The sequence below is a fragment of the Helianthus annuus genome, chromosome 8 (assembly GCF_002127325.2).
Source record: "Helianthus annuus cultivar XRQ/B chromosome 8, HanXRQr2.0-SUNRISE, whole genome shotgun sequence".
NCBI lineage: Eukaryota > Viridiplantae > Streptophyta > Magnoliopsida > Asterales > Asteraceae > Helianthus > Helianthus annuus.
In genome coordinates this window covers 120,755,518-120,774,062 of record NC_035440.2, presented here as the reverse complement: position 1 = coordinate 120,774,062, position 18,545 = coordinate 120,755,518, and the positions used below count along the sequence as shown (strand labels likewise).

At 40.7% G+C, this 18,545-nt stretch overlaps 1 protein-coding gene across 1 annotated transcript; it reads left to right on the top strand.

The window, feature by feature from the left end:
• The first annotated feature begins 826 nt into the window (after nucleotides 1–826).
• On the top strand, nucleotides 827–1,201 carry LOC110944027 (protein FAR-RED ELONGATED HYPOCOTYL 3-like). Its single transcript, XM_022185752.1, has one exon. It carries the CDS (start codon nucleotides 827–829, stop codon nucleotides 1,199–1,201), a length of 375 nt encoding a protein of 124 aa, XP_022041444.1.
• The last annotated feature ends 17,344 nt before the right edge of the window (nucleotides 1,202–18,545 follow it).

The window sequence follows — 18,545 nt, the reverse complement described above, 5'->3', positions numbered from 1 at the left end:
AGATATACTCACTCGTAAGGGTGTCTTCTTGTGAGATTATATTTGTGGTGTGTCTATTAATCTTGATCGGTTTGTATAATCACCGGCCCTAAATGTTGGACAAACATGTAAATCAGATACAAGATTTTTATTAATAAAATTGTCCCAAGTTATAAAAGAATTTTTGGGCCTTGTGCATTCAAATCAATTTTCTTAAACATTTTCAAAATGAGTCAGTTAAATTGTATTTACCAGTGTAAACTAACGTATTTTCCAAAAAGGTTAAGTGACAGGTACTGTACGTAATTGGCTGGGAGCTCAGGGCGTTAATAAGGAATCTTGCCAGTTCTAGATGCCTAAAGTCTGTTGAACAGTCTTTCTTTTATTTGATCCGTATGTGGATCTTTTACATACCGTTTGTAATACTTTGATATTCTCATTCGGTTGTAATATAATTATCTTTTGCTTCCGCTGTGAATTTAAATTGTGTTGTCTGACTATGATGATATCAACTACGTCACGATGAGACGAACCGGGAGCAAGAAAGTCGCAAATAATACATGGAAATATCGGGGTGTGACACACCACAAGCCAACAGCCACGGTGAGACGGACTGGGAGCAAGAAAACCGGTTGCGAGTTCCAACTGATTGGAACATATAGAAAGAGGTAACGGTGTTAGGATCTAAGGGTTAACCATGCTCAGCATAACTACGAACCCTTTCTGTATCCAGAAGGTCATCCGTCCCTAATGAGGCTGACTCCAGAAGAGGAGAGGACGTTGGAGCAACTGACGTACCAGAGTATGAAACCACGAGACATTCTTACTATCATTAAAGAACAGAACCATGAGAATGTCTCAACAAGAAACACCATATACATCGCCTGTTAAATTGGGTCAAATTGAGCAAGTCGGCGAGACTCCAATGCAGATACTTCTCCACCGGTTGAAGACAGATGGGTTTGTTTTCTTCCATGGAACATTTGAAAACGACGAAAGGGTACAAGATGTTTTCGTTATCCACCCGGAGTCGAACAAGTTGTGGCGCACCTTTCCGCATGTGTTGCTTATATACTCCACCTACAAGACGAACCGGTACAAAATGCCACTAGTTCAGATTATCGGTGTCACATCCACATACTTATCATTCTGCGTTGCGTATGCGTTCATAGCCAACGAGAAAGAGGAAAACTTCATGATGTGCACAAAATGCAACACATAAATTACATTAATTGTGGCATAAAACTAACCCTTTTTAGTACTAATGTTGGAAAAATTGTGCTTTTGTCTTCCTTTTGTATTTTCAGGATTAAATGAGCTCAAATGAACAAAAGAAGCAAAAAGACAGCTAAATCTAACATAAATACAAGAAAAGGAACAAAACGTGGCATGCTCGACCTCCCGACAACATCTTCCCAAGCAAAACAAGAAGACAGAAGCCTGAACACGCCCCGTGCTCAGGTAGCACGGGGGCGTGCCCAAGTGTCAGCAGAAAAGACAAAGTGGTAGAAGCTTCCATCGCCCACCATGGGGCCGTGCTCAGCGGGCACGGGGCCGTGGTCAACTATAAGATTCGCGGAATCAAGGCAAATCTTGATAGTACAGATATGCTTCGGCACACGCGGTCGTGCTCAGTGGACACGGTGGCGTAGTCAACTAATGTAGACAAACTGCATTTAATGGAGAAAGAGAGGATGATGGACATGGGGCCGTGTCCACCGGACACGGGGCCGTGTCCACCAGACACGGGGCCGTGCCCGAGCTTCTGTTCAGCCTATAAATAGGAGTGCTTGGAGCTCTTGCAACTCATCCCTTGGCACACCACCTCTCTCACACTTCACCCACCACACACCACCATCACAACACCATCATCCACCACCATCATCCATTGTCCATCATAGAGTGTGTGAGTCGTCTCGGGATCCAAGATTGATCGTAAGAGTTCTTGACAATCAAAGGCCATGTTTGCCTAAGTCTCTTACATCACTTGGTGAAGACAAGTGTTTAGTGTAATACTTTTTATTTTTAATCTTTTGCACCTTTTAATTGGTTTTGTATTAGTGAATTTAATTACTAGTTTCTTATGTTGAAGGTGATTCTTCCTTATCGTTTGTCCGTGGTGTCTTGGCATTATTTTACTGTCTATATAAAATAAAAGATTTTCACCATTCATATCTCCACGGTCTATATGGAGGTATGTTGGCTACCTGGTCGGGGGTTAAGGGAACAGTTTGGTAAGAGTCTTGCCATTGTTCAGTGTATAGATCCTGCAAAGGACCTGGGTCAAATTTAGTAGGACCCCCTTCAATACCCAATGGTATTGGATAGCGGGGGTCCAAACTCTTTGATCCCCTAAACTACTATTAAAACTTTAACCCGGCTACTTAGGACTGTATCCTTGCTGACTCAGACTACTTAGCCGAGGGTAACGTCACCTTCAAAAGAGTGGCCTACCACATTATGCATTAATAACTTAATTAATTATCTTTCAATAATCCGACCCTTTAGGATTGTATCCTTGCTGACTCAAACTATTGGGTTGAGGGTAACGTCGCCTTCAAAAGAGGGGCCTACTACAATAACTAAGATAATCTCTTAAACAAGTGCAAAAGTGCGAAAATAATCAAAGGTCACACTATACACGAGTCGGATCCAAGTGATTCATCTTGTCTATCTGTTTTTTACTTTTATTTTATTTTCAGCATTTTAGTTAGTTTTATTTTTCTAGTTTAAAAAAACCTTTTTTCTAACATTTTGATTTGATTAGACGTTGAGGATAAACTGGTACTAAAAGCTCTTGTGTCCTTGGACGACCTCGGTATCTTACCAACACTATACTACGTCCACGATGGGTGCACTTGCCCATATGTGTGTTTAGTGTTAGTGAATATCGTGTTTATAAATTTAAAACTTGGCTAAAAAAGTGTAAAAAGGGCTTAAAATATACACCTAAAAATATACACACTTCACGCACATCAAGTTTTTGGTGCTGTTGCCGGGGACACAAGGATTTTAAGAAAGCTTAAAATCGACGGCCTAATCAGTTTTTCAAAACTTTTTCTAAGCGCGTGCACACTTTTCTGCATTTTAGTTTAGTTTTGCATTTACAGTAGCCTGAACACGGGGCTGTGTTCACTGAACACGGGGCCATGTTGCATATTTTTCGTAAAACACCCAGATACAGAGTCTGAACACAGGGTCGTGCTCACTGAACACGCCCCCGTGCTCAACAAAACCAGTAACTTTAATTTAAACGCCCAGATACAGATCCTGAACACGGGCCGTGTCCACTGAACACGGGGCCGTGTCTAGCCTCTGTTTCCGTCTTTATTTTTGTTTTCTGGTCCCGAGACTCTGTTGAGTGATCCTTATGGATCAATACTCAGGAGGCTACAACTACACCTATGAGGAGGATGATTATAGAAGGGACTATTGCACTAATTGTGGTAACCCGCACTCGGTTCAATATTACAACTCATCTCTACCATCCACTTCATACAATTATTATGAGGAGCCCAGGTACGAGCCATCGACTTCATACACATCCTATGAAGACCAAAGGTATGAACCTTCTCCCTCATACTCCTATTTTGATGAACCAAGGTATGAGCCTTCATACTCATACTTTGAGGAATCAAGATATGAGCCACCACCTTCATACTCTTATTATGAGGAACCATGGCGTGAACAACCCACCTCATATGAGTACTATGAAGAACCAAATTTCGACCCCTATCCATCATATACTTACAATGAAGAACAATGGTGTGATCCATCTACTTCATATGAGTACTATGAGGAACCAAGGATCAAACAACCGGATTCAAGCTTTGAGGATCCCGATCCTTTTTCTATCACCGAAGTGACCAATAGGATATTAGAGCGATACGTAAAAGAATCTCGCGCAAGGGAAGAGGAGTCCCGTGCAAGAGAAGAGTTAAATAAAGAAACGATAGTTGAAGAGTTAAAAATGGAAGAACAAATAAGTGAAAAACCGACACATGAGTTAAACAACGAAAGGGGTGAGGACGATAGCGTTAAAATTCAAAAAGAGTCTAATTTTGAAGAAATTAATCTCTTGTCACCTTCTTTTGAAAATCATTGTTTAGTACCAACTCATGCTAAGTTTTTAAAAGAGTTAAACACTAATACTAAAATTGAGGAAATGGTAAGTGTTAAGTTAACTAATGATCAAACTTCGCTAATAAAAGAAGACCCTTTTGAAATTAACATTACACCGGTTCCATGTTTCTTTCAAAATTCATTTGTTAGTAACGTCACCATTGATAAAGATCTTTGTGTTAACATAATGCCTAATTACATTTTCGAAAAACTAAGTATTAGTGATTTTTCTCCACTTCAAATACCCATTTTTCTATCCAATCGAAAAATAATAAAATCAATCGGTGTAGTTGAGGATGTCTTGGTTCAAACAAACCAAATGGTAATCCCAACCGACTTTGTCATCCTCGATGACGCTCCTCTAGTCTTGGGACGACCTTTTGTAAAAACTCACGAAGCTTTGAAAAACCGGAAATTCAACAATCTACCTCTTCAATTAGGGGCATTCAAAAGAAGCATAGATCTTGAGCGCTCAATGAAATATCCTTTTGGCAACAATGACCCCCTAATTGAAGATGAAGATGAGCCACCTAATACAAGAGAAAAGATTGACCACTTTGTTGAAGAAGAGGTCGCCATAGAACAAACTTTTAAAGTTCTTGATCAAAATGAGCCGCCAAATAAGGAGTCTCCTAAAGACCCCCCTCTTGAGCTCAAAGAACTTCCGAAAGGTTTGGAATATGCTTTTCTAGACAAAGATGGTAAATCACCTGTAATTATTTCGTCTAAATTAAGTAGTTTAGAAAAAGAAAAATTAATTAAACTTTTGAAAAAACATAAAAATGCGATCGCTTGGAAGCTTGTAGATATTAAAGGAATAAGTCCTTCCATGTGCACGCACAAAATTTTAATGAATGATGACTACAAATCAGTAATACAACCACAACGTAGAGTAAATCCAAATGTGCAAGAAGTGGTTAGAAATGAAGTCATCAAATTACTTGACGCTGGACTTATCTACCCTATCTCAGATAGTCCCTGTGTAAGTCCCGTCCAAGTAGTTCTAAAGAAAGGAGGTATGATGGTAATAACTAATGAAAAGAATGAATTAATACCAACAAGAACCGTCACAGGATGGAGAGTATGTATAGACTATAGACGATTAAATGAAGCAACAAGAAAAGATCACTTTCCTTTGCCCTTCATTGATCAAATGTTAGAAAGATTATCCGGTCATAAATTTGATTGTTTCTTGGATGGTTTTTCAGGTTACTTTCAAATTCCGATAGCGCCCGAAGACCAAGAAAAGACAACCTTCACATGTCCCTATGGAACTTTTGCTTATCGACGCATGCCATTTGGTCTATGTAATGCCCCCGCAACATTCTAACGTTGCATGGTGGCCATCTTTCATGACATGATAGAAAAGACAATGGAAGTCTTCATGGACGACTTTTCTATCTTTGGAGATTCATACGACCAATGCCTCGATAACCTTAAACGAATGCTATCCCGATGTGAGGAAACTAACCTCGCCCTTAATTGGGAAAAATGCCATTTCATGGTAACAGAGGGAATAGTACTCGGTCACAAGATCTCAAGCGAAGGAATGGAAGTTGATCGAGCAAAAATAGATACTATTTCTCGATTACCTCCACCATCCTCTGTTAGAGCAATCAGAAGTTTCTTAGGGCATGCCGGATTTTATAGGCGATTTATCAAAGACTTTTCAAAAATTTCAAGACCTCTAACAAAATTACTTGAAAAAGATGCGCCTTTCATCTTTGACAAGGATTGCAATCAAGCATTTCTAACCCTCAAGGAAATGCTAGTCAATGCACCTATCATGATAGCGCCTGATTGGAAATTTCCTTTCGAAATCATGTGTGATGCAAGTGACTTTGCAGTTGGAGCAGTCTTGGGACGAAGAAAAGAAAAGCACTTTCATCCAATTTATTATGCTAGTAAAACACTTAACGATGCACAAGAGAATTACACAACAACTGAAAAAGAATTACTAGCTGTGGTATTTGCTTTTGATAAATTTCGTTCTTATCTTGTTCTTTCTAAAACAATAGTCTATACAGATCATGCAGCCATTCGATACCTTTTCAAGAAACAAGACGCAAAACCCCGTTTGATCAGGTGGATTTTACTCCTCCAAGAATTCGATATTGAAATCAAAGACAAAAGAGGAGCAGAAAACACTGCTGCAGATCATCTTTCACGCTTAGAAGATCCAGCTTTAGAGGCAACTAGGGACGAGCAAATCAACGAAAAATTTCCAACGGAGTCCTTAGAAATGGTGGAATACAAGGAAGAACCATGGTATGCCGACTATGCTAACTATTTAGCTAGCGGTATAGTCGCCAAAGGATGGCCACATCACCAAAGAAAAAAAATTCTTTGCTAATGTGAAGCATTACTTTTGGGAAGATCCTTATCTTTTAAAAATGTGTGCCGACCAACTCATCCGAAGGTGCGTACATAGTAGTGAAGCAAGAAGAATTCTCCGCTATTGTCATGAAGGTCCATACGGAGGACATCATGGTGCCGCTAGTACCGCACGAAAGGTATTTGATTCAGGGTTTTATTGGCCGACCATTTACAAAGACGCGCAAAGTCTAGTTAAGACATGTGATGCTTGCCAAAGATCAGGTAATATTTCTTCCAAAAATGAAATGCCACAAAATGGCATTCTTGTTTGTGAAATTTTTGATGTGTGGGGACTCGACTTTATGGGACCTTTCCCGCCGTCAAAAGGAAACAAATATATACTTGTGGCAGTAGATTACTTGTCTAAATGGGCCGAGGCCGAAGCACTTCCAACAAATGATGGAAGAGTCGTGGTAAGATTTCTGAAAAAATTATTCTCTCATTTTGGAACACCTAAAGCATTAATAAGTGATAGAGGTACCCATTTTTGTAATCATCAACTCGAAAAAAATCTTAACAAGATATGGGGTCTATCACCGGGTCTCAACAGCATATCACCCTCTAACAAACGGACAAGCCGAAGTGACTAATATAGGTTTAAAACGAACACTTGAAAAAACCGTAGGATTAAATAAAAAGGAATGGGCTGATAAATTAGATGATGCTTTATGGGCTTTTCGAACTGCTTATAAAACAACAATAGGCACAACCCCGTACAAGCTCGTCTATGGAAAAAGTTGTCATTTGCCGGTAGAAATAGCTCACAAGGCCTACTGGGCAATAAAAAATGTAAACTTAGATTTAGAATTTGCCGGTAAAAATCGATTTTGTCAATTAAATGAATTAGACGAATTAAGTAATTATGCGTACTCTAACTCTGAAATTTATAAGGAAAGAATGAAAAATTTACACGACAAACACATTAAACCTAATGAATTTCGAGTAGGAGATCAAGTTCTATTGTTTAATTCACGACTTCGATTATTTCCGGGTAAACTAAAATCTAGGTGGTCAGGACCTTTTTCCATCACCCATATTTTTCCTCATGGTGCAGTAGAAATTAATTCCCGGAATGGTATTCCATTCAAAGTCAATGGCCAACGGCTGAAACTCTATCAAGGATTCATTGAGGATGAGGAGGAAGAAATATCGCTTCAAATGGTTGACGAATAAAGGCATCAACATCATACCTGGTAGGTTACGAACAAGCGGATGAACATCGAAACTGGTAAGTCTTCTAACCGAGTTTTGGGAAATCAGGGCACTCACATGAGCACTATAAAAAAAAACTTTGCTCGGCACGGGGCCGTGTCCGCGCAACTGTCGGGATAAAACCCCTTTTCATAACAGTTACATCATTCCACACGCCCCGTTTCCCCGCAAAACGCTCTGGTCCAGGCGATTTTCCGCAGATTTTCAACGTCTCCTCTCATTCTAACAACATCAAGGTATGATTCTATCATCGTTAGTAGTTAGTTTAGTTACTTGCATGTAGTTAAAACATCAAAAATTTGGGGAAAAATCTAAGGTTCTTGAAGTTCATCCGGATCAAACCTCAAATTTTTGTTTAGATCTGATAGCATTAGTATATATTAGTGTTATGGAAAGTAAACCCACTTGTATTCTTGATAGATTTGCCCGATTTCTCACATAAACCCCAAACCCTTGTTTTTGAACCGAAAAAGATAAAATTGAAGGGGTGAACGGTTTGTTTTGGAAAAAACGGCACTTGGGGTTTCATTTTCGGGGGAAACCGCACATACTTGACCAAAAATTTTCAAGTTTTCGGGACCGGGTCGAAAAATGGAACTTTTGAGTAACAGACGCCGGGACACGGGGCCGTGCCCGCTGAGCACGGGGTCGTGTCCAGCCCACTGTTTTCAGTTTTCTCCGAAAAATTTCACTATTTCGTGCTAACTTTTGGTGTATTCTTTCAGATGTCGAAGAATTCACAAGATTCAACGCAAACGAGCTCGATGCTAGGGCCAGATATGACACACTTCAAACAAGACCGGAAGAATATCCAAGACAAGTGTGCACGGATCTCTTAGCCATGGTGAACCAACTTGACCGGTTTAACAACCTCGTTACTGGCCCACTAAGGATTGCCCTAACCACTAGACTTTGTTCCGTCCATGAGTGCACTATGGAGTTCTATAGCACCTTCACTTTCAATTCAAGGTGCGACCCTTTCGACAATGATGGGGTGGCATTCCGATGTGGTGGAACAAAGTACTCGATCTCAATGGCACAATGCAGGGCAATAGTTGGGCTGTATACGGAGGAGGATTCGGGAAGTGAAGAGAACATCGGAGGGGTGCGAGATTTGGATGAGAACGAGCGCTAAGCCGCGTGGGCTCAGATTGGTGAAGGGCACTACAACCGAAGCAGCACAAAGAGTACCAAGCTGAGGGACCCACTCTACCGATACATCCATAGGGTCCTCAGTTACTCTTTAAGCCAAAGGCATGATAGTGGTGGCGTTGTTGGGTTGAGAGATTTGATAGTCCTTCACTGCATTCACACCCGAAGACACCTCGATGTTCCATTTCTCCTACTCCGAAACATGCATCTGAATCAGCTAGCTCATGCACCAACCCCTATCTTCTTCGGGGGATGGGTGTACCGCCTCTTCAAGCACTTCGTGAACATACCTAGGTCTTTCGAAAGGAGCCCATGGTCGGGACGAGTCGATGTACACATTTGCCGCTCCATGAACCTAACCTATGAGGTGGAAGACGGGTCGGTTAGCTTTCAGAGGATGCAAGGGCATGCATGGAACCCACAAGAGGCACTTGTCCTTCACGCTCCACAGTTTCAACAACCTCCCCACTACCAGTACCACCCTCACGGTGATCCAGGCCAATCCTCCTCACAAGGAGGTGGTTTTCCTAACTTTCAGAGTTTGCATGATCTTTTGCAGGAAAACCTTATGTGCACCAGGAACACCTACAACCTCGCCAACAACACGTACAACCGGGTCGGGGCCATCGAAAGAAACATCTCTGATAACCAAGATGACATCGGAAGCATCCGGGAGTACATGGCGGGACATGGAGGAGGAGGTGACGACGAGGACAGTGATGAAGACATGGACTAGGCAGGTGGAGTAGGAGCAGGAGCAGGTGGTTGGTGATCCCACAGGTTAAACCCTATTTTCTATCAAACAATTTCCGGCCTGCGTGCCAAGTGTTAAATAATTTACTTTCCCTAACTCTTTTTATTTTTCTGCATTTGTTTTTTTTTTTACTTTGTGACATGGATGTTGAACTTGGTAATCTAGGATGTTTGGTATTGTTTGGTGTGGTATTTATTGATAAAATAGGTACATACGAGGCTTAGAGTACTAAACATTAGTACTACTAAAGCCGGGACAGGAAAACCAGAGCTAGAAACCTGTTTTTCAACCTTACAGACTATCTACACGGGGTCGTGTCCGGCCGACACGCCCCCGTGGCCACCTCCCAGACCTTCTGTTTGTCTAATTTCTGCAGATTTTTGCCAGACACGGGGTAGTGTCCAGCCAACACGCCCCCGTGTCCACCTTCTGTAAGTTTTCATTACTGACACCTGAACACGGGGTCGTGTCCACCCGACACGGGGCCGTGTCCAGAGTGCCAGTAACATAAAATTTTGCTTTTAACACCCTTTTACACATTTAATCAACCTAAAAACTTATTTTTGGGACACATTGAGGACAATGTGTAATTTAAGTGTGGGGGGATGCTAAAACTTTGAATCTTGCAATTCCTAATCAACAAGCCTTACACAAAACTCTATTGGAACCGCTAATCACCCTAAATTTTTTCAAAAAAAATTTCATTTTTTTTTGTCTAAGTTTAAGTTGGGAATTTCAAGTTCTAAAAAAGGTTATATTTTTACAAATTTACAACCAATAGCGTCGTGATAAAAAAAGAACCAACATAAGAAAATTATGAAACGGCATGACAAGCTTAGTTAAAATTTGATTATATATACTTGATCACATAAAAACCCATTCCCACAAAAGTGAGTTTTGAGCCTTTATTGAGCATACAAATACATATCTTTACACTAAATGCTCATTTTTCGTTTCTTGTGTGAATAGCCGCTTGGTTCTTATGACTCTAGAACTTGCCACGACAATGCATTCCCGGTTCTTACCAACTTAAACCCATGTAAGTAAATGATGGAGGCATTAGGACTAACCCTTTTTCTTTCTACACCATTATTTTTCATTTCTTTTTACCACCTACCCAAAATCCCCATAGTTAACCCCTTTGAGCCTAAACCTTTTCATTTCTTAACCCAAAATAATCACCTTTTTACCCACCTAAACCTTTTTATTTTAACCCTTTCTTTTAGTAACAAAGCTCGGTTTTTCTTATGACTTAAAAAAAATATAATATATATTTGATGAAACCAAATAAACAAACAAGTTCATCAAAAATAACTTTGTTTGAAAGAAATGGTTCATCAAAATAAAAATAAAATTGTGAAAAATAAAAAGTCTTAAAAAAAAACCAACGCTTTTTACGCTTTTCGCCCTTTTACTAACCACTAACCCAACCACCCACCTTTAGCCCAAGCCTAACCCTTCACCCAAAAAGTCCTCTTGATATTTACAAAGGTATATACTTAAAAAGGAGGAGGATTGATTGCTTGGCAAGCTTATGGTAGGAGTAAGTTCCATGCCGCTCTCGAGTGATTCACTAAAAATACACCTTCGGCCGAGTGTTGAGTGATCCCCTGTGAGGTATGTGAACTTGTATATAAATGGAATTTTAAAAAGGCATGTTATGCCCTAATAAGTAATTTATCTTATGAAACGTTTTTAATAAATCATGACGAATAGGATTGTAAATAAATAAAAATAAAACTTGATAAAGAATCTTGGAAATCCCGACACTCTATGACAAGCCCAAAGACCTTCTCTTCTACCCATTCCATTTGGGAGTGAAAAAGCCACATTATAAAGAGTTTTGCTTGAGGACAAGCAAAGATTCAAGTGGGGGGGTATTTGATGTGCACAAAATGTAACATATAAATTACATCAATTGTGGCATAAAACTAACCCTTTTTTAGTACTAATGTTGGAAAAAGTTTGCTTTTATCTTCCTTTTGTATTTTCAGGATTAAATGAGCTCAAATGAATAAAAGAAGGAAAAAGACAGCTAAATCTAACATAAATACAAGAAAAGGAACAAAACGTGGCATGCCCGACCTCCTGACAGCATCTTCCCAAGCAAAACAAGAAGACAGAAGCCTGAACACGCCCCGTGCTCAGCGAGCACGGGGGCGTGCCCAAGTGTCAGCAGAAAAGACAAAGTGGTAGAAGCTTCCATCGCCCACCACGGGACCGTGCTCAGCAGGAACGGGGCCGTGGTCAACTATAAGATTCACAGAATCAAGGCAAATCTTGATAGTACAGATATGCTTCTGCACACGGGGTCGTGCTCAGCGGACAGGAGGGCGTGGTCAACTAATGCAGACAAACTGCATTTAATGAAGAAAGAGAGGAGGATGGAGACGGGGCCGTGTCCAGCGGACACGGGGCCGTGTCCAGCGGACACGGGGCCGTGCTCGAGCTTCTGTTCAGCCTATAAATATGAGTGCTTGGAGCTCTTGCAACTCATCCCTTGGCACACCACCTCTCTCACACTTCACCCACCACCATCACAACACCATCATCCACCACCATCATCCATTGTCCATCATAGAGTGTGTGAGTCGTCTCGGGATCCAAGATTGATCGTAAGAGTTCTTGACAATCAAAGGCCATGTTTGCCTAAGTCTCTTACATCACTTGGTGAAGACAAGTGTTTAGTGTAATACTTTTTATTTTTAATCTTTTGCACCTTTTAATTGGTTTTGTATTAATGACTTTAATTACTAGTTTCTTATGTTAAAGGTGATTCTTCCTTATCGTTTGTCCGTGGTGTCTTGGCATTATTTTACTGTCTATATGAAATAAAAGGTTTTCACCATTCATATCTCCACGGTCTATATGGAGGTATGTTGGCTACCTGGTCGGGGGTTAAGGGAACGGTTTGGTAAGAGTCTTGCCATTGTTCAGTGTATATATCCTGCAAAGGACCTGGGTCAAATTTAGTAGGACCTCCTTCAATACCCAACGGTATTGGATGGCGGGGGTCTAAACTCTTTGATCCCCTCATAAGTTAAACTACTATTAAAACTTTAACCCGGCTACTTAGGACTGTATCCTTGCTGACTCAGACTACTTAGCCGAGGGTAACTTCGCCTTCAAAAGAGGGGCCTACCACATTATGCATTAATAACCCTAGTACGGCTGATAAGGGTTCGTTGATCAATCAGGTTGGTGCGCAAGGTAGTCAGAATGTCCTAAGGGAATCAGGTAAGTCTCCGTTATCTTAAGCTGATTCTGTTGGGGCATCTAGTTCCAGGAAGGTCAATTTTAGAACTCTTGCAAGTCCGGTAGGTCATGAGGGATGTGATGTTGTTTTTCCGAAAGAATCCGTTAGAGTTGTTAAAGATAGGCTTGCTAATACGTTATATGGATACTTCCTTGGTGATCGTGTTGCATACCCAGTAGTCGAATACTTCGTGAGGAATAATTGGAAGAAATTTGGCCTTCAAAAGTCTATGATGAATGGGAGTGGTTTTTTCTTTTTTAAGTTTGCGGATGAAATTGGTATGATGAATGCTATGAAAGAGGGTCCTTGGATCATTCGTTCGCAACCGCATTTCTTAATGTATGGTCCCCATCTTCGAAACTGGAAAAAAAGGAAGTTAAAACTGTGCAACTTTGGGTTAAAATACACGATGTCCCTCTTGCTGCGTATACAGAGGATGGATTAAGCATGATTGCAATGGCTATCGGTAATCCTATGGTTTTAGACACGTACACTACCTCAATGTACTTAGACTCTTGGGGAAGGAGTAGCTTTGCTAGAGCTTTGGTTGAGATCTCGGCTGACAATGATTTCAAAGAGGAAATTGTGATTGCAGTTGCAGATTTGGAAGGGGATGGATTTTTTAAGGAAAAGGTGTATGTGGAGTATGAATGGAGCCCTCATCGATGCACCTTTTGCAAGGTTTTTGGGCATAATGATGGGGCTTGCCCGAGACAAGTCAGGCAGGTCACGAAGGGTCCGGCTACTAGGAAACCTGATACTAAACAAGGGGCAAGCACTCCTTTTTTGGTGGTTAACAATGGTTAGTCTTGCTTCTTGGAATATAAGGGGGTTGAACCGCCCCCTGAAACAAACGGAGGTTCGACAGGCTGTAAAGGATTATAATTTGAGTTTATGTGCAATTCTAGAGTCGCATGTTGATGTTAGTAGACTGAGTCATGTGTGCAGATCTGTGTTTCGTTCCCTGGATTGGACGTCCAATTGGGCTCGTTGTAGCAAAGGTACGGGGATTATTATAGGCTGGAATCCAGCCGTTTTTGATGTTATGGTGTTGTCTCAGACCGATCAGGTTATTCATTTACAACTTTTTTTCAAGACGGATAACAAAATAGCCTTTTGTTCGGTTGTTTATGCGGCTAATTATTATGTGACTTGTAGGGAGTTATGGCACCATTTGTCTATGCACAAAATCTTTGTTGGCAATAATCCATGGTTTCTAATGGGAGATTTCAACTCCGCTTTAAACCTAGAAGATAAATCGGTGGGGGCCTCACCTGTTTCTCTTAGTATGAAAGAATTCCAAGAGTGTGTGGATGATATTGAAATGTTTGATATTAATCGGTCCGGTCTCCATTTTACATGGAGCCAGAAGCCCAAGAAAGGGATTGGTTTGCTGAAAAAGATCGATAGAGTGCTTGGTAATACCCAATTCGTAAGTAATTTTCCGAATGCCGTTGCTCTCTTCCAGCCGTATCGGCTCTCGGATCACTGCCCTTGCGTTTTAAAGCTCCCAGATGCTGGTATTTTGAAACCTCAGTCGTTTAAATTTGCTAATTTTCTGGTGTTTAAGCCTGAATTCTTAGATATTGTGAAGCGGGTGTGGGATACTAGAGTTAATGGAGTGCACCAGTTCTGTGTTGTAAAACGTCTCTGGCTTCTGAAAAAACCTCTTCGTGCACTGTTATTTAAGCAAGGTAACTTGCATAAAAAAGTTGAAAGTCTCCGTGAGAAGATTGATGTCATTCAGAGTTCTATTGATAAACACCCGAATAATGAGAATCTTCGGGTTGAAGAAGCTACTTTAAGTGCTGAATACCAAGAAGCTTTATTGGATGAGGAGCGTTTTCTGAAACAGAAATCCAAAGTGGACTGGTTGAGGGCTGGGGATATGAACACGGCTTTTTTTCATTCTTCGCTAAAAAACAAAAATCATCGTAGCCGTATTGATGTTATTCGTGATACTGGGGGTGTTGTCTTTGAGGGCATTCATGTTCATCAAGCTTTTGTCAATCACTACGAGAAGTTTTTGGGTTGCCGGGGCGATACGTCGCTAAATCCGGCTCCGGATTTATTTTCTAAAGTCTTGGATCCGAATGTTGCTACTCATATGTGTAGACAGGTGACTGAAGATGAGGTAAAGAAGGCTATGTTTTCTATTGGCATTGACAAGGCACCTGGTCCAGATGGGTTTACGGCAGCTTTTTTCAAGAGTGCGTGGCCTATTGTTGGTAATGATGTCTCAAGGGCTATTATTGATTTTTTTGATACAGGGAATCTTCTCCGAGAGTTAAATCACACTCTTATTGTGCTAGTGCCAAAGGTTCCTTCCCCCTCGGTTGTGACTGATTTCAGACCGATTGCTTGTTGTAATGTCATGTATAAATGCATTAGCAAAATAGTTGCGGAGAGAGTGAAGGTGGCTTTGAATAATATTGTCAGCATAAACCAATCTGCTTTTGTACCAGGAAGGAAGATCTCTGACAATATTCTGTTAACCCAAGAGTTGATGCACAATTATCATAGAAATATTGGTCCCCCAAGATGTGCTTTTAAAGTAGATATCCAAAAGGCCTATGATACGGTTGATTGGAGGTTCCTTAAAAATATCTTGCTTGGTTTTGGGTTTAGCACTAAGATGGTCAATTGGATCATGGTATGTGTCTCTACTGCATCATACTCTGTTTGTGTCAACGGTAATGTGCATGGGTACTTCAAAGGTAATCGGGGGCTTCGTCAGGGAGATCCTCTTTCCCCGTATTTATTTACTCCTGTTATGGAGGTTCTCACGGGCATTTTGCATCATATGATCAGGATCGACTCTTCTTTTAAATTTCATAACAAATGTGAAAAGCAGCAAATAATCAACCTATGTTTTGCAGACGATTTGTTCCTGTTTGCCAGAGGGGAAATTGCTTTGGCTAGATGTATTATGAATTCTCTCTCTAAGTTTTCTAAAATGTCGGGGTTGGTGCCTAGCATCCAGAAAAGTACGGTGTTCTTTTGTAATGTCCCAAGTTATATTAAAAACGCTATTCTGAACATTATGCCGTTTAAGGAGGGATCCTTGCCTGTGCGCTATCTTGGTGTGCCCCTAATTTCGTCAGGGCTTCTTTATAAAGATTGTAATGCTATGATGGAAAAGCTTGATAAACGAATCATGCATTGGAGAAACAAATTACTCTCGTTTGCTGGTAGGTTGCAACTCATTATTTCTGTCTTGTCTTCTATGCATAATTTCTGGTCTTCTGTTTTTATATTGCCGACTCGGGTCATTCATGAATTGGAGGTGAAGATGCGGAATTTTCTTTGGTCCCAAGACTTTGTGTTCCAAAAAGGTAAAGCGAAGGTTTCTTGGAAAGTGGTTTGTCTCCCTAAATATGAAGGCGGATTGGGGATTCGGCGGTTAGGGGATGTAAATAAAGCTCTCATGACTAATCATATTTGGAGTATTGTTACGAAAAAGAAACTCGTTGTGGGTGGAGTGGGTTCACAGCTACAGGTTAAAAGGTAAAAACTTCTGGATATCTAAAGTTATTTCGAATTGCTGCTACTCATGGAGGAAGCTTCTTCAGCTTAGACCGCAAATGAGAGAGTATTTTTGGTCGGATATTGGTAATGGTACTAGGACCTCGGCTTGGTATGATTCTTGGTGTGATCTAGGGCCGCTCGGGAATTTTATTTCGCCTAGAACCATTGCTAATGTGGGATTTCGATTGGAGGCCTCTATGTCTGACATTCAGTTAAATGGAGAGTGGAAATGGCCGGTTGCTTGGAGGGACTTATTCCCAGTTTTAATCCAGCTAGATCAATTCCACATCACCTCGAACAAACCTGACAGATTCATGTGGCATGATGGTAATCATCGGAAAGATTTTTCGACCTCGTGTGTATGGAACTCGATTCGATATAAGGAAACGGACGTAGAATGGAGCACTATTGTCTGGTTTGCTCAATGTATCCCGCAGCATGCGTTTCTCATGTGGCTGATCATGCGAGGTAAATTACTTACGCAGGATAAAATTCTAAAGTGGGATTTCTCTCGACGGAAAAATATGAACATGATGTGTTGCTTATTATGCCTTGCAAATCACGATTCCCATAGCCATTTGTTCTTTGAATGTAATTACTCGTCAAAAGTTTGGGATATGGTGAAACGAAAGGTGGGGATGGATTCAGTTCAACCTAAGTGGGCTGATATTGTGACTTAGTTACTTATTCGGTCCAAATCAAAACTAGCCGCTGATTATGTTGCTAGAGTGGTGGTCGCGGCTACTGCGTACGTCATTTGGCAGGAGCGCAATGCTAGGATATTTAAGAATCAGCTGAGACCTCCAGAGACTGTTGGTGCTCATATAATACAATTGGTTCGATACAAGTTAATGGGAGCGAGACTGAAGAATACTGGTAATGTTCGTAGGCTTTTAAGCGAATGGGAAGTCCATGGCAAAGAGATATTGGATGATGGTGGCTGACTAGTTTTTTGGATTGTATTTCGTTTTTTCCTAGATGCTAGGCTAGTTGTTTTGTGTTGATTTGTAGTCGTTGAGTTTGGTGTTTGGTTTACGTTCATGGGGAATACCTCATGATCGAACTAGTGTAGATTCTCTACACTACTTGGTTTGTATTTGGTTGTTGATATATAAAATCACCGGGGTAACCCTTTACCCAAAAAAAAATTATCTTTCAATAATCCGACCCTTTAGGATTGTATCCTTGCTGACTCAAACTACTGGGTTGAGGGTAACGTCGCCTTCAAAAGAGGGGCCTACTACAATAACTAAGATAATCTCTTAAACAAGTGCAAAAGTGCGAAAATAATCAAAGGTCACACTATACACGAGTCGGATGCAAGTGATTCATCTTGTCTATCTGTTTTTTACTTTTATTTTATTTTCAGCATTTTAGTTAGTTTTATTTTTCTAGTTTAAAAAACCTTTTTTCTAACATTTTGATTTGATTAGACGTTGAGGATAAACCGGTACTAAAAGCTCTTGTGTCCTTGGACGACCTCGGTATCTTACCAACACTATACTACGTCCACGATGGGTGCACTTGCCCATATGTGTGTTTAGTGTTAGTGAATATCGTGTTTATAAATTTAAAACTTGGCTAAAAAAGTGTAAAAGGGCTTAAAATATACACCTAAAAATATACACACTTCACGCACATCACTTCAGTGGCTGCTACAGAGGTTGCAAGAGTTACTGGACGGTGTTATGGAGCCCCGTGTAATCGTAACAGACAGAGATCCTGCCCACATGAACGCATGTGCAAGCGTGTTTCCAAACGCTAGACACTCACTTTGTAGGTGGCACATACAACAAAACATCACAAAATATTGCAAGCCAAGCTTTAAAACGCAAGAAGGCTGGGAAAAGTTTGTATACAAGTGGGGCAGGCTGATTAACTCAATGACCGATTACGACTACAACTACTGGTACAAGCGTATACGAGCAAGACTGCCAAACAAAAGACGCAACGGTAAGTTTCCTAGTAATTTTCTTATTAATCGTACTTATCTGACTTGTCTTGACTGCACTTCACTTTGTTTTCAAAGATCATGGACTACTTGTTCTCAAACTGGTTAGAACCATATGGCGACCGGTTTATTTCTTACTGGACCGACCAACATATGAACTTCGGACAACGCACAACCAACAGGGTAGAGAGGCAACATGCGCTCTTGAAGAAATA

Excerpts from the sequence above, each read along its gene's own strand:
- LOC110944027 (XM_022185752.1), top strand. The coding sequence starts at position 827 with ATGAGAATGTCTCAACAAGAAACACCATATACATCGCCTGTTAAATTG.